General features: G+C 46.3%; 1 protein-coding gene across 4 annotated transcripts in view; it reads right to left on the bottom strand.

Moving 5' to 3' along the window:
• Window positions 1–389: 389 nt before the first annotated feature.
• c2h14orf28 (chromosome 2 C14orf28 homolog) overlaps window positions 390–22,539 on the bottom strand; it is a 53,891-nt gene continuing 31,741 nt past the window's right edge. For 3 of the 4 annotated variants that reach the window (XM_038776226.1, XM_038776216.1, XM_038776237.1), the window contains 3 exons: window positions 21,266–21,355; window positions 19,274–19,408; window positions 390–858 (listed from right to left, as the gene is read on the bottom strand). In XM_038776226.1, coding sequence (XP_038632154.1) covers window positions 684–858; window positions 19,274–19,408; window positions 21,266–21,355 — 400 coding nt within the window. In that variant the 3' untranslated portion in view covers window positions 390–683. The remainder of the gene's footprint in view (window positions 859–19,273; window positions 19,409–21,265; window positions 21,356–22,539) is intronic. The other variant, XM_038776245.1, reaches the window with a different exon arrangement.

The raw sequence follows: 22,539 nt of genomic DNA, 5'->3' as shown, positions 1-22,539 counted from the left end.
TGCTTGTCTCCACTGTTTTCACATCTTATGGCAGGTATATGAATCCTGCATTTTAACTTCTAAACTGTCACGATCAGCTAAAAGTGATTTAAGCACCCGGACAAAAGTGAATACTGTGCTTTGAACAATATTATTACAGCTTGTGCTGCATCGGAATTGATTCTCCCCCTTTTACCATGATCATAGTATATTTATGGCACCTGTCATCTGGTTATCTTAATATTCCTGTAGTAATGATACCTAGCAACTAAGTATTTTAAAATGAGCCCACTAAAGTTAATATTTTCAGTGATGTTTATGGTGTTCTGTTTTTTTACTAAAAAACCTACATTGAGTGCTTTTTTCCAGTTTAACATAAAACTTTTGTGTGGTCAGTTACTACTCAAATGTCATGTAAAAACAGATACTTTATTTCAGAAACCAATTTTGTATAAAAATATTGAGTATTCAAGAAACAATGAGACATTTGTATACATTTGCATAGTTTTAAAAATTAACTAAAAAGGTAGTGCCTTGTACATTCAGTTGTAAATTTTTGGTTAATAAATCAGAACTTTACAGTCCATTATTCTTGGATGCCAAGTTGGTTTAATTTTCCCCTCCAGTTATAAAAAGATAGAACGACCTTTGTAGTCCTGTACATCAGTCGCCTTATTTGAGGAACTCGAGGCATATTAATCACTTCAATCTCGAATATAGACCAGGGAGGACAGGAGCAGCAGCTCTGGAGGTTTATTTAAAAAGACCAAGTTCTCAGTTCTAAGCCCATCATAATGCATCCAATTACCATCAATCATAAAAGCAGCAGAATAATGGTGCTCCTCTTTGCTGAAAAGTGTTGCGCCCTCCAATGTGTATCTAGAACCCAGAAAGAAAATAGTTAATTTTTCAGGGTACTAATGTTTCAACATTTCTCAAGTGCAAATTTTAAACTACTGCAATATTAGTTACCTCATAGTCTGCCAAAAGTTTTCAAAACACAAATGAAAGTTTTCAAAACAAATGTATAAAGATACTCTCACTTACAAATTCAAGTTCTCCTACAGTCCCTTTCATTTTGTGACTACTTTGGATTAATGTATTTCCTCCTTCCTTATTGGTGAGCTTTAATTTGTCTCCCCACCAGATAAGAAAATTATTTTTGAAGGGTTGTACAAAAATATTCATTCTACGTCCCAAAAGGCAACAATCTGACTTCAGAATTCAGTCTCAGAAGGTTCTGTTCAAGCAGGATGATATGATTATCCATTTTCTTGCTATATAATGATTTCAGGTTGTAATCATATGGCGAAACAAACAAAACTTGCTGAATGACTAGGTTTGCAATGGCCAAGATTGAAGTAGTTTACGTCACATGAAACCTTGCAATTTTGATATTTAGAAGTTCTGGTTCCTTCTAACTTAATTTCTGCATGTAACTCTAAACAGAAAATGCCACTCCCTTCGTCAGTATCAATCAGACATTTGGAGCAAGACATAAGGGCCAGAATTCTCTGGCCGTCGCGATTCACTTTTCCCACCGGCAATGCACCCCCACCCACAGGTTTCCTGGCGGTGTGGGGTGGCTTCAATCGGAAATCCCATTGACAAGTGCTGGGAAGAGAGATTCCCGCCGGCAGTGAACAGCACACCACCAAGAAACATGTAATTTCCAGATTGATGCAGCAGAGCAGAGCTACTGATCAGCTGTTCTGGGGAAATTTGCATACGTGCAGTGCGGTCAGCCTAATTTGAAGGTGTACCTGCGAAGGAGACCCAAGGAATTTGAGTGAAAGCAAGCATCCAGCAGAGGGCAGCAGAGCAGAGCTACTGATCAGCTGTTCTGGGGAAATTTGCATACGTGCAGTGCGGTCAGCCTAATTTGAAGGTGTACCTGCGAAGGAGACCCAAGGAGTTTGAGTGAAGGCAAGCATCCAGCAGAGGGAAGCAGAGCGGAGCTACTGATCAGCTGTTCTGGGGAAATTTGCATGCGTGCAGCGCGGTCAGCCTAATTTGAAGGTGGTTTGTGGAGGGGCTGTTGTCAAGTGACAGGTAAACCCGAAACACTTCATTAGTGTTTCCCACCCTACCTCCTCCTCTAACCAAAAAAAGGTAGTTGGGAGGCGGGAGCAGGGGCCTGTCGTGAAAGTGAGTGAGTGCCTTTAAATTTGCTTACCTTTCAGCGGGAGCAGGGTTTGAGGGAATATCAGGTAAGCTCTTCCTTTATTTTATTTTTCTTGTTTTTTTTTTAAATCTAGAGGTGATGTCAGGGAAGGCAGTACAATGCTCCTCCTGCAGAATGTTTGAGGTGAGGGACACCGTCAGTGTCCCTGCTGATTTCATCTGTGGGAAGTGCACCCAACTCCAGCTCCTCAAAAACCGTGTTAGGGACCTGGAGCTTGAGCTGGATGAACTTCGGATCATTCGGGAGGCAGAGGGGGGTCATAGATAGGAGCTTCAGGGAAGTAGTTACACCAAAGACTGGAGATAGATGGGTAACTGTAAGAGGGACTGGGAAGAAGCAGTCAGTGCAGGGACCCCCTGCGGTCGTTCCTCTGAGTAACAAGTATACCATTTTGGATACTTGTGGGGGGACGACTTACCAGGGGTAAGCCATGGGGTACGGGCCTCTGGCACGGAGTCTGTCCCTGTTGCTCAGAGGGGAAGGGGGGAAAGGAGTAGAACATTAGTAATTGGGGACTCAATAGTCAGGGGCACAGATAGGAGATTTTGTGGGAGCGAGAGAGACTCACGTTTGGTATGTTGCCTCCCAGGTGCAAGGGTACGTGATGTCTCGGATCGTGTTTTCCGGGCCCTTAAGGGGGAGGGGGAGCAGCCCCAAGTCGTAGTCCACATTGGCACTAACGACATAGGTAGGAAAGGGGACAAGGATGTCAGGCAGGCCTTTAGGGAGCTAGGATGGAAGCTCAGAGCGAGAACAAACAGAGTTGTTATCTCTGGGTTGTTGCCCGTGCCACGTGATAGTGAGATGAGGAATAGGGAGAGAGAGCAATTAAACACGTGGCTACAGGGATGGTGCAGGCGGGAGGGATTCAGATTTCTGGATAACTGGGGCTCTTTCTGGGGAAGGTGGGACCTCTATAGACAGGATGGTCTACATCTGAACCTGAGGGGCACCAATATCCTGGGGGGGGAGATTTGTTAGTGCTCTTTGAGGGGGTTTAAATTAATTCAGCAGGGGCATGGGAACCTGGATTGTAGTTTTGGGGTACGGGAGATTGAGAGTATAGAGGTCAGGAGCACAGATTTGACTTCGCAGGAGGGTGCCAGTGTTCAGGTAGGTGGTTTGAAGTGTGTCTACTTCAATGCCAGGAGTATACGAAATAAGGTAGGGGAACTGGCAGCATGGGTTGGTACCTGGGACTTCGATGTTGTGGCCGTTTCAGAGACATGGATAGAGCAGGGACAGGAATGGTTGTTGCAGGTTCCGGGGTTTAGGTGTTTTAGTAAGCTCAGAGAAGGGGGCAAAAGAGGGGGAGGTGTGGCGCTGCTAGTCAAGGACAGTATTACGGTGGCGGAAAGGATGCTAGATGGGGACTCTTCTTCCGAGGTAGAATGGGCTGAGGTTAGAAACAGGAAAGGAGAGGTCACCCTGTTGGGAGTTTTCTATAGGCCACCTAATAGTTCTAGGGATGTAGAGGAAAGGATGGCGAAGATGATTCTGGAAAAGAGCGAAAGTAACAGGGTAGTTTGTTATGGGAGACTTTAACTTTCCAAATATTGACTGGAAAAGATATAGTTCGAGTACATTAGATGGGTCGTTCTTTGTACAATGTGTGCAGGAGGGTTTCCTGACACAATATGTTGACAGGCCAACAAGAGGCGAGGCCACATTGGATTTGGTTTTGGGTAATGAACCAGGCCAGGTGTTAGATCTGGAGGTAGGTGAGCACTTTGGAAACAGTGACCACAATTCGGTGACCTTTACGTTAGTGATGGAAAGGGATAAGTATACCCCCCAGGGCAAGAGTTATAGCTGGGGGAAGGGCAATTATGATGCCATTAGACAAGACTTGGGATGTGTAGGTTGGAGAAGTAGGCTGCAAGGGTTGGGCACACTGGATATGTGGAGCTTGTTCAAGGAACAGCTATTGCATGTTCTTGATAAGTACGTACCAGTCAGGCAGGGAGGAAGGGGTCAAGCGAGGGAACCGTGGTTTACCAAAGAAGTGGAATCTCTTGTTAAGAGGAAGAAGGAGGCCTATGTGAAGATGAGGCGTGAAGTTTCAGTTGGGGCGCTTGACAGTTACAAGGAAGCGAGGAAGGATCTAAAGAGAGAACTAAGACGAGCAAGGAGGGGACATGAGAAGTCTTTGGCAGGTAGGATCAAGGAAAACCCAAAAGCTTTCTATAGGTATGTCAGGAATAAAAGAATGACTAGGGTAAGAGTAGAGCCAGTTAAGGACAGTGGTGGGAAGTTGTGTGTGGAGGCTGAGGAGATAAGCGAGATACTAAATGAATACTTTTCGTCAGTATTCACTCAGGAAAAAGATAATGTTGTGGAGGAGAATGCTAAGACCCAGGCTATTAGAATAGATGGCATTGAGGTGCATAGGGAAGAAGTGTTGGCAATTCTGGACAAGGTGAAAATAGATAAGTCCCCGGGGACTGATGGGATTTATCCTAGGATTCTCTGGGAAACCAGGGAAGAGATTGCTGAGCCTTTGGCTTTGATTTTTATGTCATCATTGGCTACAGGAATAGTGCCAGAGGACTGGAGGATAGCAAATGTGGTCCCTTTGTTCAAGAAGGGGAGTAGAGATAACCCCGGTAACTATAGGCCGGTGAGCCTCACGTCTGTTGTTGGTAAAGTCTTGGAGAGGATTATAAGAGATACGATTTAAAATCATCTAGATAGGAATAACATGATTAGGGATAGTCAGCATGGTTTTGTGAAGGGTAGGTCATGCCTCACAAACCTTATCGAGTTATTTGATAAGGTGACTGAACAGGTAGACGAGGGTAGAGCAGTTGATGTGGTGTATATGGATTTCAGTAAAGCGTTTGATGAGGTTCCCCACGGTCGTCTATTGCAGAAAATACGGAGGCTGGGGATTGAGGGTGATTTAGAGATGTGGATCAGAAATTGGCTAGTTGAAAGAAGACAATTCAGTTCAGTTACGAGTGGCGTACCACAAGGATCTGTTCTGGGGCCGTTGCTGTTTGTCAGTTTATAAATGACCTAGAGGAGGGCACAGAAGGTTGGATGAGTAAATTTGCAGACGACACTAAAGTCGGTGGAGTTGTAGACAGTGTGGAAGGATGTTGCAGGTTACAGAGGGACATAGATAAGCTTCAGAGCTGGGCTGAGAGGTGGCAAATGGAGTTTAATGTAGAGAAGTGTGAGGTGATTCACTTTGGAAAGAATAACAGGAATGCGGAATATTTGGCTAATGGTAAAATTCTTAGCAGTGTGGATGAGCAGAGGGATCTCGGTGTCCATGTACATAGATCCCTGAAAGTTGCCACCCAGGTTGATAGGGTTGTGAAGAAGGCCTATGGTGTGTTGGCCTTTATTGGTAGAGGGATTGAGTTCCGGAGCCATGAGGTCATGTTGCAGCTGTACAAAACTCTGGTACGGCCGCATTTGGAGTATTGCGCACAGTTCTGGTCGCCTCATTATAGGAAGGACGTGGAAGCTTTGGAACGGGTGCAGAGGAGATTTACCAGGATGTTGCCTGGTATGGAGGGAAAATCATATGAGGAAAGGCTGATGGACTTGAGGTTGTTTTTGTTAGAGAGAAGAAGGTTAAGTGGTGACTTAATAGAGGCATACAAAATGATCAGAGGGTTAGGTAGGGTGGACAGTGAGAGCCTTCGCCCACGGATGGAGGTGGCTAGCACGAGGGGACATGGCCTTAAATTGAGGGGTAATAGATATAGGACAGACGTCAGAGGTAGGTTTTTTACGCAAAGAGTGGTGAGGCCGTGGAATGCCCTACCTGCAACAGTAGTGAACTCGCCAACATTGAGGGCATTTAAAAGTTTATTGGATAAGCATATGGATGATAATGGCATAGTGTAGGTTAGATGGCCTTTAGTTTTTGACTTCCCATGTCAGTGCAACATTGTGGGCCGAAGGGCCTGTACTGCGCTGTATCGTTCTATGTTCTATATTACTTCCAGCCCCAGGAATTAGTGAGTATAGAAAGAGTAAGGGAAGACATTTTAACACCCGACTGGAGAAAGTGTAGGAGGGAGGACTTCAGATTCTTCTGGCACTGGGACCTGTTCAAGTTGTACAGGTTGCATCTCAACAGATCTGGGGCCAATATTCTTATAAAGACTTTAACTAATGCTGTGTGGGAGGGCTTTAAACCAGGTCATAGGCCATTGGGCACCAGGATGAAACAAAGGACGAAACTGGGTGCACAGTGGACTGGGAGAGATAAACAGCACTAGAGTAGAATAGTTCAGAAATTGGATGGATCAGACATGGCAAATGCAGGGTTTTTAATATGGTCTTGGAGAAAATTATTCAAATATTTATGCCGTAAACAAGTGAGCTGCAGGCACAAGTCAAGTGAGGGACAAAAAGGAATGTAGTGGTAGTATGGGACAGTGTAGTAAGGGGGATTAACACGGTCCTCTGTAGCAAAGAAAGAGTCCAGATCGCTGTGCTGCCAGAGAGAAGGGTACTAACATGGGAAATGATGAGCAGAATGTGAAAGGAAGGAACAGAGAAAACAATCAAACAGTAAGTCAGCAGAAATAGCTGTAAATCAGGAAATAGAAGACCGAGAGGAACGTGGTGGCGGTGGTGGTGAGAGAGAGAGAGAGAGACTAAATCACCAGAGAAGTGGTATTGAGCAAATTGTTGCACTTGTTGGCGGACAAACCCCTAGGTCCTAATGGACTACATCCTGCACAGTACCACAGTGATTAGCACTGTTGCTTCACGGCGCCAGGGACCCAGGTTCAGTTCTCAGCTTGGGTCACTGTCTGTGTGGAGTCTACATGTTCTCCCCGTGTCTGCATGGATGTACTGTACTTAGATTTGCAGGAAGCATTTGACAAAGTGCCAGATCAAAAGGTTATTGCTGAAAATAAAAGCACATGGTGTAGGAAGGTAACATTTTGGTATGGATAGAAGATTGGCTAGCTAGTCGCGAAAGACATGCTGTTAGGTAATTTGGACATTCTGAATTCTCCCTGTGTATCCAAACAGGCGCTGGAATGTGGCGACTAGGGGCTTTTCACAGTAACTTCATTGCAATGTTAATGTAAGCCTGCTTGTGACAAAGATTATTATAACAAAAAATAGAGGATAGTCATAAATGGGACTTTTCCATTTGGCAAACTTAACGAGTGGTTTAGAATTTAGAACAGTACAGCACAGAACAGGCCCTTCGGCCCTCGATGTTGTGCCGAGCAATGATCACCCTACTCAAACTCACGTATCCACCCTATACCTGTAACCCAACAACTCCCCCTTAACCTTACTTTTTAGGACACTACGGGCAATTTAGCACGGCCAATCCACCTAACCCGCACATCTTTGGACTGTGGGAGGAAACCGGAGCACCCGGAGGAAACCCACACACGGGGAGGACGTGCAGACTCCGCACAGACAGTGACCCAGCCGGGAACCGAACCTGGGACCCTGGAGCTGTGAAGCATTGATGCTAACCACTATGCTACCGTGCTGCCGTGTGCCACAAGGATGAGTGTTGGAGTCTCAACCTTTTACAATTTGGGGGTGACACAGTGGTGCAATGGGTAGCACTGGTGCCGAGGACCAGAGTTCAATCCCGGCCCCAGGTCACTGTCCGGGTGGTGTTTGCACATTCTCCCCTGTCTGCATGGGTCTCACCCCCACAACCCAATGATTGCAGGGTTTGTGATTGGCCACGCTAAATTGCCCCCTTTTGGAAAAAGGTAATTGGGTACTCTAAAATTTATTTTGAAATAACTTTTACAATTTATACAAATGACGTTGATGAAAGGACAGATGGTATGGTTGCTAGATTTGCTGACATTTTCCTTCTTTTATTGCAAGTTGTGAAGAGGACGTAAGGGGGCTACAGAGTGCCATAGATAAGTTAATTGAGTGGGAAAAAATCTGGCAAATGGAGTATAATGTGAAATTATCCATTTTGGCAGGAAGTAAAGCATATGATCTAAATGATAAAAGATTGTACTTAGATTCTGATAGATTTGGGTGTTCTAGTGCATGAATCACAAAAGGCTCATATTCAGATACAGCAATTAATTAGGAAAACTAAAAATGTTATTCTTTATTATGGCGGGGAATTGTTTATAAGTAGGGAGGTTATGCTTCAGTTGTGCAGGGCAAGACACTGTGAGACCACACCTGGAGCAGTGTACAGCACTGGTTTCCTTATTGAAGGAAAGATATTAAAAGCAGTTCAGAGAAGGTTTACTAGTGTGATGAATGTAAGAAATTGCCACATTTTATATATTTTTGCAGTAATGTTATTAAAACTTGGGTTAAGATGCATATAGTCAGAGCAGCATGGTGGTGCAGTGGCTGCCTCACGGTGCCCATGTCCCAGGTTCTATCCTGGTTCTGGGTCACTGTCCGTGTGGAGTTTGCACATTCTCCCTGTGTTTGCGCGGGGTTCGCAAAATGCATACAGTCAGTACATCTGTTAAAGCTGTGATTGAAGTGGTCGTAAAAGCGAGGTAATCATTGATTGGGCATGTGAGGTGTTCTGCTAATAGATTGGAGAATCATTTACTTGTTTACAGCTAGCTAGCTAATGGAATATTGTTTACGTTTAAAGGACAACTGGGGTGTCTATAATTTGAGGGGTATTGTGTTTTGTCTTTGTTAAATAGGTCATGGGACATCTTGTGGGAGGAGCAGAAGAATGCCTTATGCTTTAGGTTCAGATTATGTAATTAAGGGGAAAAGCCTGTCCGAAACAGTGAGCTCTTCCATGATTTTAATCTGAACAGAAGTGTTTCGGTTTTGGTCCCGAAAGGTTCTCTCTCCAAACATCCTGCACAAAGAAAAATAAAAAACCTGGTTGTTAACTTTATTCATGATTAGTGTTTGAACTATATTGGTTTGCTTAATTGGAATATAGTGGCAGGTTTACGAAACAAGTTAAAGTTTCTTCATTCACTTAAGAACTGTTGTAACTGAAACTGTCAAGCTAGCTCTCTGTTGTTAATTCTGTGTTTAAATTCAAGTTTGTTTTAACATAAAGATACCTATTGGTCAGAGTCATTACTCCTGGGGTACAGTAACCTATCCTCACAGTTTTACAAATTGTAAATAGTCAGGTTCCCGTCCAGGATCCTAACACTATATTAATACCGGATATGGGCAGGTTGTCTAATAAGGTAGGGTTCAACAGGTTAGGTTTGTATCCACTGGAGTTTAGAAGAGCAAGCGATGACTTGGTTGAAACATACAAGAGCCTATGGGGTCTTGGCAGGGTGGATGTAAAGGATGGCCATACGACGTAGGAACTCCTTTCACCCCCTTATCCCATAACCTTACTGATGAAAAACATGTCTATCGACTTCCGGTTGCGGCTATGACCAGCTAAGTCGCACATTTGGCAGCTCCTGCGACAAAGGTGTTTAAGGGCCGATTGGAGGGCCCCGACGGTACTGTAAAGACGAATCCCGGTGGGGGAAGGCTCCCTGAGGAGAGTGAGACCAACTTTATGGTCGGCACTCGGAGAGGGGCGACAAAAAAAGCGGCAGCAGCTCCCCAAAAAAAGCGGGGGAAGAGGACCAAAATGGCGGCCGGTGGTGCACTAGAAGATTGGAGAAAATGGGCGGAGGAGCAGCAGGCCGCTCTCCTCCGGTGTTTTACGGAGCTGAAAGTGGAACTCTTAGAGTCCATGAACGCGACGACCACAAGGCTGATGGGGGCCCAGGCGACCCAAGAGGCGTCGATAAGAGAGCTGCAGCAGGAGATGGCGGTGAGGGAGGAGGAAGCCACGGTCCTCGTGGGAAAGGTGGAGGTGCACGAGGCACTCCACCTGAAATGGCAGAGCCGCTTTGAGGAGCTGGACGCGCGAATGAGGCGGAAGAACTTGAGGATCCTGGGCCTAGCAGAAGGCCTGGAGGGGCCTGATCTCCCGAAATATGTAGTGGAGATGTTGAGCTCCCTGATGGGAGAGGGGGCCGGTCCATCGCCCCTGGAGCTGGAAGAAGCATATCGGGTCATGGCTAGGCGGCCTAGGGCAAACGAGCCCCCGAGGGCGGTGCTGGTGCGGTTCCAGCGTCTCTGCGATTGGGAGAAAGTGCTGAGGTGGGCCAAGAGGGAGAAAAGCAGCAAATGGGAGAATTCGACGGTGCGGATATATCAGGACTGGAGTGCGGAGGTGGCAAAGTGGCGGGCCCGGTTTAACCGAACGAAGGCGGTGCTGCACGCAAAAAGGATCAAGTTTGGAATGCTGCAGCCAGCGCGCTTGTGGGTCACCTACAAGGACCAGCACCATTACTTTGAGACCCCAGAGGAGGCATGGACTTTTGTTCGGGAGGAAAAGCTGGACCTGAACTAGAACTTGGGAACGCCGGCGGTCGAGGCCGCCCGAGTACCCTTGACTGATCAAGTGGCCCATGTCTTTCTTAGGCCAGGTCGGAACTTGGTTAAAGTTGATGGATCGTTTGGTTTCTTTGAAACTTGTGTTATGGGGGGTTTCTTTGTTCCTTTTTGTGTGTCTCTTCCCGTTGCCAACTTCCCTTAATTATTGTTGTTGTAGGGGGGGCTTTTTTACTGTTTTTTGATCTGTTCTTTAAGGGTTATGGTTACTGTTGGTTAAGTACGTTATTATTGGGTAGTTATTTAGTTATTTAGTTATGCAGGCATAGTTATGTATTTATGTATTTATTTGCGATTGGTTATTTATATTGTTATATTGTTAAGTTGGGGAGGCGGATATGGGCCCCTAGGGGGGGTTCTTTCACAGGCATGGACGGGGACGGGGGTGGAGCTGAAGATGGCGGGGTGGGGTGTGGCAGGGCGAAAGCGCAGGCTTTCCTCTGTTTTCCCGCGCGTGGGGCAGAGGAGGGGGGAGGGGAGGAGTGCGGGGCGTGGCCAGCAATGGCGACCTTTCCCGCGCTGGAGCGGGGCCAGGGAGGAGTGGCAAGGGGGGGGAGGCCCCCCCCCGAGCCGGGGGGAGTCGGAGTGTGGCAGGAGCAGTCGGGTCAGCGTGAACCAGCTGACTTACGGGAGTACGATGGAGGGTACATCGCGGCTAGGAGGGGTCCTAGCCTGGGGGGGGGGGGGGAAGGGGGGTTAGGGAGGGACACCGGGTTGCTGCTGAAAAGACCAGAAACGGGAAGTGGAGGACTGGAGAGGTGGGGGGAGGGGGACATCGCCATGGGGAGCGGGTCAGGAGGGGAGGGTCGACCCGGGGCGAGCAGGGAACAGGACATGGCTAATCGGCAGGGGAAGGGGGCGGGTCGTCCCGCGACCCGGCTGATCACTTGGAACGTGAGGGGGTTGAATGGGCCGGTCAAGAGATCAAGGGTATTCTCACACCTGAAGGGACTGAAGGCTGATGTAGCAATGTTACAGGAGACCCATTTGAAGGTAGTGGACCAGGTTCGCCTGAGAAGGGGGTGGGTGGGACAGGTGTTCCACTCTGGATTGGACGCAAAGAACCGGGGGGTGGCGATTCTGGTGGGAAAGAGGGTGTCATTCGTGGCGGAGGAGGTGGTGGCGGATAAGGAGGGTAGGTATGTGATGGTGAAGGGTAAGCTGCAGGGGGAGAAAGTGGTGATGGTCAACGTATATGCCCCGAACTGGGATGACGCGGGTTTTATGAGGCGCCTATTGGGCCTCATTCCGGGACTGGAGGCAGGGGGCTTGATCATGGGGGGGGACTTTAACACAGTGCTGGACCCCGGGCTAGACAGATCGAGCTCAAGGACCAATAGGAGGCCGGCAGCGGCAGAAGTGCTGAGGGGGTACATGGAGCAGATGGGAGGAGTAGACCCATGGAGGTTTGGTAGGCCGAGGGCGAGGGAGTATTCCTTTTTCTCCCACGTCCATAGAGTGTACTCCAGAATCGATTTCTTCGTGTTGAGCAGGGGGCTGATCCCGAGGGTACGGGAAGCTGAGTACTCGGCCATTGCGATCTCTGATCATGCACCGCATTGGGTGGATGTGGAAATGGGGGAGGCGCGGGACCAGCGCCCGCTGTGGCGGCTGGATGTGGGGCTGTTAGCGGACGACGAGGTGTGTAAAAGGGTCCGGAAGAGCATTGAGAGCTATCTGGGCTTGAATGACACGGGTGAGGTGCAGGTGGGGATGGTCTGGGAGGCCCTGAAGGCAGTGATCAGGGGAGAGCTGATCTCCATAAGGGCGCACAGAGAAAGAAAGGAGAGGCAGGAGAGGGAGAGGCTGGTGGGGGAGCTATTGGAAGTGGATAGGAGATATGCGGAGGCACCAGAGGAGGGGCTGCTGGGAGAACGGCGCAGCCTGCAGGTCAAGTTCGACCTGCTGACCACCAGGAAGGCAGAGACGCAGTGGAGAAGGGCACAGGGCGCGGTCTATGAGTATGGGGAAAAGGCGAGCAGGATGCTGGCACACCAGCTTCGCAAACGAGATGCGGCTAGGGAGATTGGGGGAGTGAAGGAGAGGGGCGGGAAGGTAGTGCAGAAGGGGCAAGAAGTGAACGGGGTCTTCAGGGATTTTTACAAGGAGTTGTATCGGTCTGAGCCGCCGACGAGGAGGGGGGGAATGGAGGACTTCCTAAACAAATTGAGGTTCCCAAGGGTCCAGGAGGGGCTGGTAGAAGGGCTGGGGGCGCCAATAGGGCTAGAGGAGCTAGTCAAGGGAATAGGTCAGATGCAAGCGGGGAAGGCGCCGGGGCCAGATGGGTTCCCGGTGGAATTCTATAAGAAAAATGTGGACTTGGTGGGACCGGTACTGGTACGAGCCTTTAATGAGGCGCGAGAGGGGGGGGTTCTGCCCCCGACAATGTCGCAGGCTCTGATCTCCCTGATATTGAAGCGGGATAAAGACCCCGTGCAGTGCGGGTCCTACAGGCCTATCTCGCTTCTGAACGTGGATGCCAAGTTGCTGGCAAAGATCCTGGCAGCTAGAATAGAGGATTGTGTGCCAGGGGTAATCCATGAGGACCAGACGGGGTTCGTGAAGGGGCGGCAGCTCAACACGAACGTGCGGAGATTGCTGAATGTAATTATGATGCCGGCAGTGGAGGGGGAGGCTGAGATAGTGGTAGCGCTGGACGCGGAGAAGGCATTCGATAGGGTGGAGTGGGAGTACCTGTGGGAGACGTTGGAACGGTTTGGGTTTGGGGAAGGGTTTATTAAGTGGGTGAAGTTGCTCTACTCGGCCCCGACGGCGAGTGTAGTGACAAACGGGAGGAGGTCGGAGTATTTCGGGCTCCACCGAGGGACCAGGCAGGGATGTCCCCTATCCCCCCTACTTTTCGCACTGGCGATTGAACCGTTGGCGATGGCACTGAGGGGTTCAGGGGGGTGGAGAGGACTGACTAGGGTAGGGGAGGAACATCGAGTATCGCTGTATGCGGATGATCTACTGCTGTACGTGGCAGACCCAGAAGGGGGAATGCCGGAGATAATGGAACTATTAGCAGAGTTTGGGGACTTTTCGGGGTACAAACTAAATTTGGGCAAAAGCGAGGTTTTTGTGATACACCCGGGGGACCAGGGAGAGGGTATTGGGAGACTCCCCTTCAAGCGAGCAGGAAAGAGCTTTAGGTACTTAGGGGTGCAGGTGGCAAGGAACTGGGGGACCCTCCATAAGTTGAACTTTTCCAGGCTGGTGGAACAGATGGAGGAGGAATTTAAGAGGTGGGACATGGTACCGTTGTCGCTGGCGGGGAGGGTGCAGTCAATCAAAATGACGGTCCTCCCAAGGTTCTTGTTTTTATTTCAGTGCTTGCCCATCTTCCTCCCTAGGGCCTTCTTCAAAAAGGTGACGAGTAGCATCATGAGCTACGTGTGGGCGCATGGCACCCCAAGGGTGAGGAGGGTCTTTTTGGAGCGGAGTAGGGACAGTGGAGGGCTGGCACTGCCCAATCTCTCGGGGTACTACTGGGCGGCAAATGTGTCAATGGTGCGCAAGTGGATGATGGAAGGGGAGGGGGCAGCTTGGAAACGAATGGAGAGGGCGTCCTGTGGCAACACAAGCCTGGGGGCCCTAGTAACGGCACCATGGCCGCTCCCCCCCACGAGGTACACCACGAGCCCGGTGGTGGCGGCCACCCTCAAGATATGGGGGCAGTGGAGGCGACATAGGGGGGAAATGGGAGGTCTGTTGGCGGCGCCAATAAGAGGGAACCATAGATTCATCCCGGGGAACATCGACGGGGGATTTCAGAGCTGGTACAGGGTGGGCATACGGCAGCTGAAGGACCTGTTTATAGAGGGGAGGTTTGCGAGCCTGGGAGGGCTGGAGGAGAAGTTTGAGCTCCCCCCGGGAAACATGTTCAGATATTTACAAGTGAAGGCATTTGCTAGGCGACAGGTGGAGGGGTTTCCCCTGCTCCCCAGTAAGGGGGTGAGTGATAGGGTGCTCTCGGGGGTCTGGGTCGGAGGGGGGAAGATATCAGACATCTACAAGATAATGCAGGAGGTGGAAGCAGCATCAGGGGAGGAGCTGAAAGCCAAGTGGGAAGGGGAGCTGGGAGAGCAGATAGAAGACGGGACGTGGGCGGATGCACTGGAGAAGGTCAACTCTTCCTCCTCGTGTGCGAGACTGAGCCTCATTCAATTTAAGGTGCTGCATAGAGCTCACATGACGGGGACAAGGATGAGCCGGTTCTTTGGGGGTGAGGACAGGTGTGTCAGATGTCTGGGAAGCCCAGCGAACCATGTGCATATGTTCTGGGCATGTCCAGCGCTGGAAGGGTTCTGGAAGGGGGTGGCAAGGACGGTGTCGAAGGTGGTGGGGTCCAGGGTCAAACCAGGATGGGGGCTTGCGATCTTTGGGGTCGGGGTAGAACCGGGGGTACAGGAGGCTAGGGAGGCCGGAATACTGGCCTTTGCGTCCCTAGTGGCTCGACGAAGGATATTAATTCAATGGAAGGACGCGAGGCCTCCAAGCGTTGAAACTTGGATTAACGATATGGCTAGCTATATTCAGCTAGAAAGGATCAAATTTGCCCTGAGAGGGTCGGTACAGGGATTCGCCAGGCGGTGGCAACCTTTCCTTGACTTTTTAGATCAGAGATAGACGTTCGGGGTCGTGGCAGCAGCAATCCGGGGGGGGGGGGGGGGGGGAGGGGGGGGCAGCAAGGGTCGTGGGGGGACATGCACGACTGTAACGCGGGCAAGTCTGCTCGCTGCTCATGTCTGAAACTGTAGGCTGCCTTGTTTGTTAAGGTTGCCTGGGGGGGGGGGGGGGAGGACTGGTGCGCGCGAGAGGGCGGGCGAGGGAGGGACATTTGCCTAGAGGGATTGTGTTGTAAATAATTTAAAAATTAGTAGGGGTAAATGTCTGTATGGAAAAACTCTTTCAATAAAAATTATTTATAAAAAAAAAAAAACATGTCTATCTCAGCCTTGCACACTCTTTAAAAACCCAGCCTCTGCATCCCTTTGCAGTAAAGAATTACACAGATTTGCGACGCTCAGAAGAAATTCCTCCTCATCTTGGCCTTAAATGGGCCGCATGGTAGGCACAGTGGTTAGCACAGTTGCTTCCCAGCTCCAGGGTCCCAGGTTCGATTCTTGGCTTGGGTCACTGTCTGCATGATGTCTGCACATTCTTTCCGTGTCTGCATAGGTTTCCTCCGGGTGCTCCGGTTTCCTCCCACAGTCCAAAGATGTGCAGGTTTGGTGGATTGGCTATGCTAAATTGCCCTTAATGTCCAAAAAAAAAGTTAGGTGGGGTTACTAGGTTACGGGGATAGGGTGCTCTTTCCAAGGGCCGGTGCCGATTCAGTAGGCCAAATGGCCTCCTTCTGCACTGTAAATTCTATGATGATCTTTGATGACTTAGAGATTATGCCCTCTGCTCCTAGACATTGCCACAAGGGAAAACAACCTTTCAGCATCTACTCTGTTAAGCCCCTTGAGAATCCTACATGTTCCTCTTGTCAAAGAATCTAGAACTAGGGGGTCACTGTTTAAAAATAAGGAGTCGCTCATTAAGACAGATGACATTTACTGGCTAGGATCATACACAAAAAAGTTTTGCTCGAGTAGTTTCAATGGGTGGCCAGTGGTCATGGGACCATAACCAGACATAAGCCCACACCTTTAAAAGCGGAAGAAGACAGGGTGGAATACTGGCAGAAAATAATTGAGAAAGGAAGTTAAATATAAAGAACCTGTTGTAGATGGAGGCACCGAGAGTCTTTATAAAATTATTAGGGGTATAGATAGGGTGAACAGTTGGTGACTTTTTACCAGGGCGGAAATAACAATTACAAGGGGCATCACTAACAAAACAAGCATTTACTAACAATATTTAATTGTCCTTAAACAGCTGCAGTACATGCAGGTAGGTATTCCCACGGTGCTGTTGAGAGGGGTGGAGAGGGTGTTAGCAGCTGCAGTATGTGCGTAGGTGCACCCACAGTGCTGTTGGGGATGGTGTTCCGAGACTGAGTGGCAATGAAGAAATGGCAATATCATTCTAAGTCAGGATGGTGTCTGACTTGGAGGGGATCTTGTGGGTGGCAATATTCCGATGCATCAGCTGCCCTTGGCATTCTGTCATTCTTGGTGGTAAAGATCACAAGTTTCAAAGGTGCTGTTGAAGAAGTCTTGATGAGAGGCTACAGTGCAGCCACTCTGCAGCAATACAGGAGTGAGTGAGTGTGTATTTAAGGTGGTAGATGGACTGCCAATTAATAAGCTGATTGTCATGGAAGGCAGAGCTTCCAGGATTGTTTGAACTGCACTCATCAAGGTAAATGGAGAGTATTTAATCACACTCCTGACTTGCATACAGTGGAATGGTTTTGGGAGTCAGAAAAGCACAAAATATTCTATTTCTGACATGCTCTTGTAGTCAAATTAGTTATGGGTTTGGTCCATGACGTTTCTAGTCAATGGTGACTTCCATGATTTAAATGGTGGGAGTTTCAATGTTAGTAATACTGAAGTAGGCAGAGTTTTTTCTTCACTTGTTGGAGATTTATCATTGCCGAGCACCTATGCAGCATGAATTTTACTTGCCATTTAGCACTCCAAACCTTGAGAAATGTGAGCATGAACTGCTTCATTATATGAGGAGTTGCAAACACTGCAAATATCCCCACTTCTGACATTATGATGGAGAAGTCATTGATGAAGCAGTGAAGAGGTTTGGGCTTCTCCTGCTGTGGTACCTTGGGGTTGAGATGATTGGCCTCCTACGTGGGTCAGATCATGTGCACAATTGGACAGAAAAAAAAATCTATGCCACAAGAGATCTAGAATTCTATGATCTCCATCGAGCCCAACAATAAATAAAAACTTCCGGTTAATGACTGAAAGGATGACATGCCAAAATTTCACAAGCAGACTTGTTTGGTAGGATAAAACTGGAGTAGTGCTGAAAAATAAAGAGAAATATCAAAAGCTCTTCATCTTGAACTCATTGATATTTTGCAAAGTGTCCTGATAAAGAAAAGAGCAGAATTTATACTGCAGGAGAGTGCTGATTGGATGTCCATCACAAGTTAGAACATAGAACATAGAACAGTACAGCACAGAACAGGCCCTTCGGCCCTCAATGTTGTGCCGAGCAATGATCACCCTACTCAAACCCACGTATCCACCCTATACCCGTAACCCAACAACCCCCCCCGACCATCTCCAACAACAGAGAATTGGCATTCAATGTCATTACCATCACTGTATCCGCCACAATCAACACCCAGGGGGCATTACCAATGATCAGAAACTGCAGTGGACTAGCCATGTAAATATTGTGGCTACAAGAGAAGGTTAGAGGCTAGGAGTCCTGCAGCGAGTAACTCGCCTCCCAACTCCATAAAGCCAGTCTACCATTGACACGGCACAAGTTGGGAGTGTGATGGAATACTCCCTACACGCCTGGATGAGTGCAGCTCCAAGAAAGAAGCGTGACACCATCCAGGACAAAGTGAACTTGTTTGGCACACCTTCCACAAACATTCCCTCCATCACCAACAGACAGTGGCACACTCCATCACCAACCAACAGTGGCAGAGTGTGTACAATCTTCAAGATGCACTGCAGAAACTCACCATGGCCCCTTAAGTAACACCTTCCAAACCTACGACTGCCATCATCTAAAATGGCAAGGACAGAAGATACATACGAACACCAGTACCTGGGTTCCCCTCCAAGTCACTCACTATCCTGATTTGGAAATATATTGTCGTTCCTTCAATCACTGGGTCAAAATCCTGGAACCCCCCTCCCAACATCACTGTGGGGTACCTATACCACAGGAACTGCAGTAGTTCAAGGCAGCTCACTCCCACCTTCTCAAGGGCAATTAGAGTTGGGCAGTAAGTGCTGATTCTTAACTCCCAATGGTTTACCTGCAACTTTTTACCCCAGAATTGTCTTTCACGGTGAGTGCTTTTTGGGGGATTCTCCCGATAGTGCAAGCTAGGCCAATCTTCCAGTCGGTTCAAATTTTCATAAATGTGGTCTTTTCAATCTAGTGCAAGCTCTCATCTGCAATCCTACGCAGTGAATCATAGAAACGTTTGGTCTCTAGCTACTCTGTCTTCCAGATCCTGGCAGACTGCCTGTGCAAGCTAGTTTGAAGGATGTCCTAAACACTGCCATGGAGATGGGCTTCAGCAGGAGAAATGTACATCACATGGACTTTGTATCCAGGCAGAAAGGCAGATGAGCATTTCTTGTGACACCAACTCTTATCTTGGAAGTAAATGGACAGTTTAACACCCAAATGTCTACAACCCAAAATTCTCAAAATCTTTCTGGCAGTCTTACCACTGTAACATAGATGTTGCTGCCATTGTTTCCAAGCATGAACACCTTATACCTTCTTCCCAGCATAACAATTTGGCCTTCCTTTAATCTTTATCAGACAGTGCAGCCAAGTCAATTGTCAGGCAACTTCAGAACATGTCACTTGACCCTAAAGTAAAAGCACGGTCCCAAAATAATCTTTCAAACCACAATTGTGAAATTAGTGACAATACTAAAGTGTTATAAACTAGAGCCAAACTTACCCCTGCCTATTTCCTACTTTCAAAGAACGAATGAGTTAAGATTAAAAAGCCACCAAAAATATGCACTGGTCTTTAGCTAATGTCTGAATGCATTAAATGTTCAATTACTTTTACTATCCAGACTGCACAGATACCTTTGGCTACTGTGAAAAATGCCAAAGTCCTACCTTTGCTTTGCTACAGCCAAATTATATGGGACATAGGGCAATTCCTCAGATTTCCATTGTTCCATATTTAGGATGACAAATGGAGGAGCATCATGACAAAAAATTCTTTGTGTGAATTCACGCTGACCATTACATCTAGAAGAAGAAATGCAGTGAGTAATAGATGTATGCTAGAAGCACCAGTCTCCGAGATACCCATTTACCTACATACAAGTCTCCAAAAGTGGAAGTTTTGGCTTCCAATCTGGAACATTTCTGCATTCCAAGTAGTTTTCAGTAAAGATGCTTTTAAGGTGCCCTTACATCATAACTTCTTCGAAGAGTGAACAGGTAAGCAGGAAAACACAATTCATAGTATGAAAGAATTAATATCTTTTTAAACAAAGTTAAGCCACAACAGCACAACTTAATATTAAAGCTATTTAATTAGAAAGAACATCACAAAAAATAGCAGTGGCCACATTCATAATTGAGTTTTCTAAGTAGTACATAGATGGAAAAATGTTTCAATGTTTTGTTTTTTTAATTTAAAAACAGAACCAGATGAACATTCACATTTTCTTTTCCTTAGAACAGAAAATTAGCAATGAATGAGCTCGTAATTAATTTCCAATCCCTTGGGCTTCCTTAAATTTCCTTATGGCAATCCATAAGGAGGGCAGCAAGGTGACAGTGGTTAGCATTGCTGCCTCACAGCTCCTGGGTCCCGGGTTCAATTCCAGCCTCTGGAGACTATATGGAGTTTGCACTTTTTCCCTGTGTCTGCGTGGGTTTCCTCCGAATGTTCCGGTTTCCTCCCACAGTTCAAAAATGTGCAGGTTAGGTGGATTGGTCATGATATGCCCCTTAGTATCCAAAAAGGTTAGGTGGAGGGTGCTCTTTCCAAGGGCTGTGTAGACTTGATGGGCCGAATGACCTCCTTCTGCATTGTAAATTCTATGATTCTATGAATCCAATATTTTTGAACTATTAATTTTGGGGCAACTATTAAACATTAAGATTTTTAAAAATCAAACTATTTATGATACGTGATGTGCTGAATCAATTGAAATGTTGATTATGAAGTTAGCCGTTAAGTAATGTGTGTTTGAAGTGGTGATTCTTTTTTAAATGACCCTCTATTCCCCCAAATGTCAAATTCAAGGTACTGTAGCAATTAAACTCTGACATTAATTCAAATGTTGAGGTACGATTTTTTTTTTTTAATGGTGAATCAAAAGATTACCCAAATTACTAATAATGTAAAATTCCAAAGTCTTACAAAGGGTTGGTGGGGACAAGAATATACCTCCTTAATTTGTTAGGAATGCACAAATCTTTGTAAAGAAATGTGTTTAATTTTAAATTAGTTGCAATGTGACATATTTCCTACCCGAGGGGGGGGTGGAGATTGTATTTTTTTGAGCACCTGACTAGATGGATGAAGTTTATTCTTAAAAAGTTTACCGAGTCGCCCTAAAACTGCATCCTGCAGTAAAAATCAAAACTAAATCACACAGTTGGACTAGATGCCAGTTACATCCAGTATGAATGGAGGGCTCTGTATTTAAAACACCACTTACCCAGCCCACTATCAGATCTTCTAGTGGCCAGCTAGAGCAGAAATGACATTGAGCTGGAAGCAGGTCTTTAGCCAATTCTCTCAGCCAAGGAGTACACGGGGAGTCAAAAAGAGCCAACTGCAAAGTGAGGTTTTCTTTGATAATTTTGGACATATGTTCAGACAGGCAAGCACAAAGGGGCATTTGTTTACTGGACCTCATTTTGGTTATTTATTATTCAAATTCTAAGTCTTACCAAATTAACTTGAAATTGTTTGCTCGCCGATTTACTTAAATACTGGCACAGCTCCAGCCAGATTCCTATCAAGAGTAAATAATTTCCTGCAATGGGCATTAACCCAATGCATGCTAAATGTGAAATTGAGTGAGCAGCAAATACATACAGCTTGTGTTTAGTTTATAAGAACGTGAAGCAAATCTGTGAACATACCCAAGTTCTTCGCACAGCTCAGTCCTGGGACAGAATAATTCGTCCACTGCTGCTTGAATTACATCACCCAGGAGAGAATCATGTGAAGGGCTTCAGAACAAAAAAAGATATCTTAGCATCCAAATTGGAAATCATATCATAAACAATAAATCCTGCATATTGCCAATATACTTATTTCAAATTAAAATTAGTTTAAATTAAGACAAAGAATTTTGGACTAAAAATGCTCACAATAACGCAGCTAATATGTTCATTATAGCATAATGATTTAAAAATTAGCATTTTCTAATAATACAACATATATCATTTTGTGATGGGGCTAATTCTAGAAATTGCTCGATTGTTTTCAATCATTCTTATTTGCAGAGTTTGTCTCATAATACATCCAAGTTTATATTAGCCAGAAAATATCTTCTAAAAATTGTATTTGGTGATGATAGAATCTGTAATGAAATCAATAATTGTAGAATTTACAAATTCTGGTAATTTTCTTGAAAACTCAGCCTTCTTGAATCAAATACTTTTCCTAAAAGTAAATACACAACATGGTGATGGCATACGTGCATTGTTATAAATGTGGTGATTGTTTTGTGTAGATTTTAATGAATTACTTTGTTTGGCTAGCTTCCTCAGTCTTTGTAAGCAGATTTTCAATTCCAACTACTTCCGAAAAGCTTCCATCCTGCATTGAAGACTTCTAGAGCTATAAAGTTAAAAATTCCTCTTCAACATGCATTTAACTTTGAATTTAAATATCTGTACCAGTCAGTTTTATTTACATGCCTTTGTATAAGTGAACAATAATACAAAACTCTGATAAAGGGGTTTGCTTTGGGCTTTGCAGTTAGTTGCATAATTTCTATACCATCCAAATGATAATAAATTACCTTATTACAGATGTTATTGAAGGAATATCATGCCAGTCATTTGTTTTCAGCCAATTTTCCTACCCCAAATTATGTATTACATTTCATTAGGACAGTTTGAGACCAGTTTCGATTCTTAAAGTACTGATTTCTACCAACTGTAACTGCATTTCCTACCCCCCCCCCCCACCCGACCCAAGAAAACTTTAAAACGCACAGATAAAATTATAACTAATTAAAAATGTAAAAATAAAATTTCAACTTTAGCATAAAACAAACCTATTCCATCATAACAGCATTTGTAGAGCTGTAGCAATTGATGGCATGATGCTATTTCTTGATTGATTGATTTTGATTTGTCACATGTGCTGAAGTTATTGTCACATGTACTGAAGTACAGTGAAAAGT

The sequence above is a fragment of the Scyliorhinus canicula genome, chromosome 2 (genome assembly GCF_902713615.1).
Source record: "Scyliorhinus canicula chromosome 2, sScyCan1.1, whole genome shotgun sequence".
Lineage (NCBI taxonomy): Eukaryota > Metazoa > Chordata > Chondrichthyes > Carcharhiniformes > Scyliorhinidae > Scyliorhinus > Scyliorhinus canicula.
Note: the sequence above shows the minus strand (reverse complement) of the source record. Positions and strands in the feature narration are given on the sequence as shown.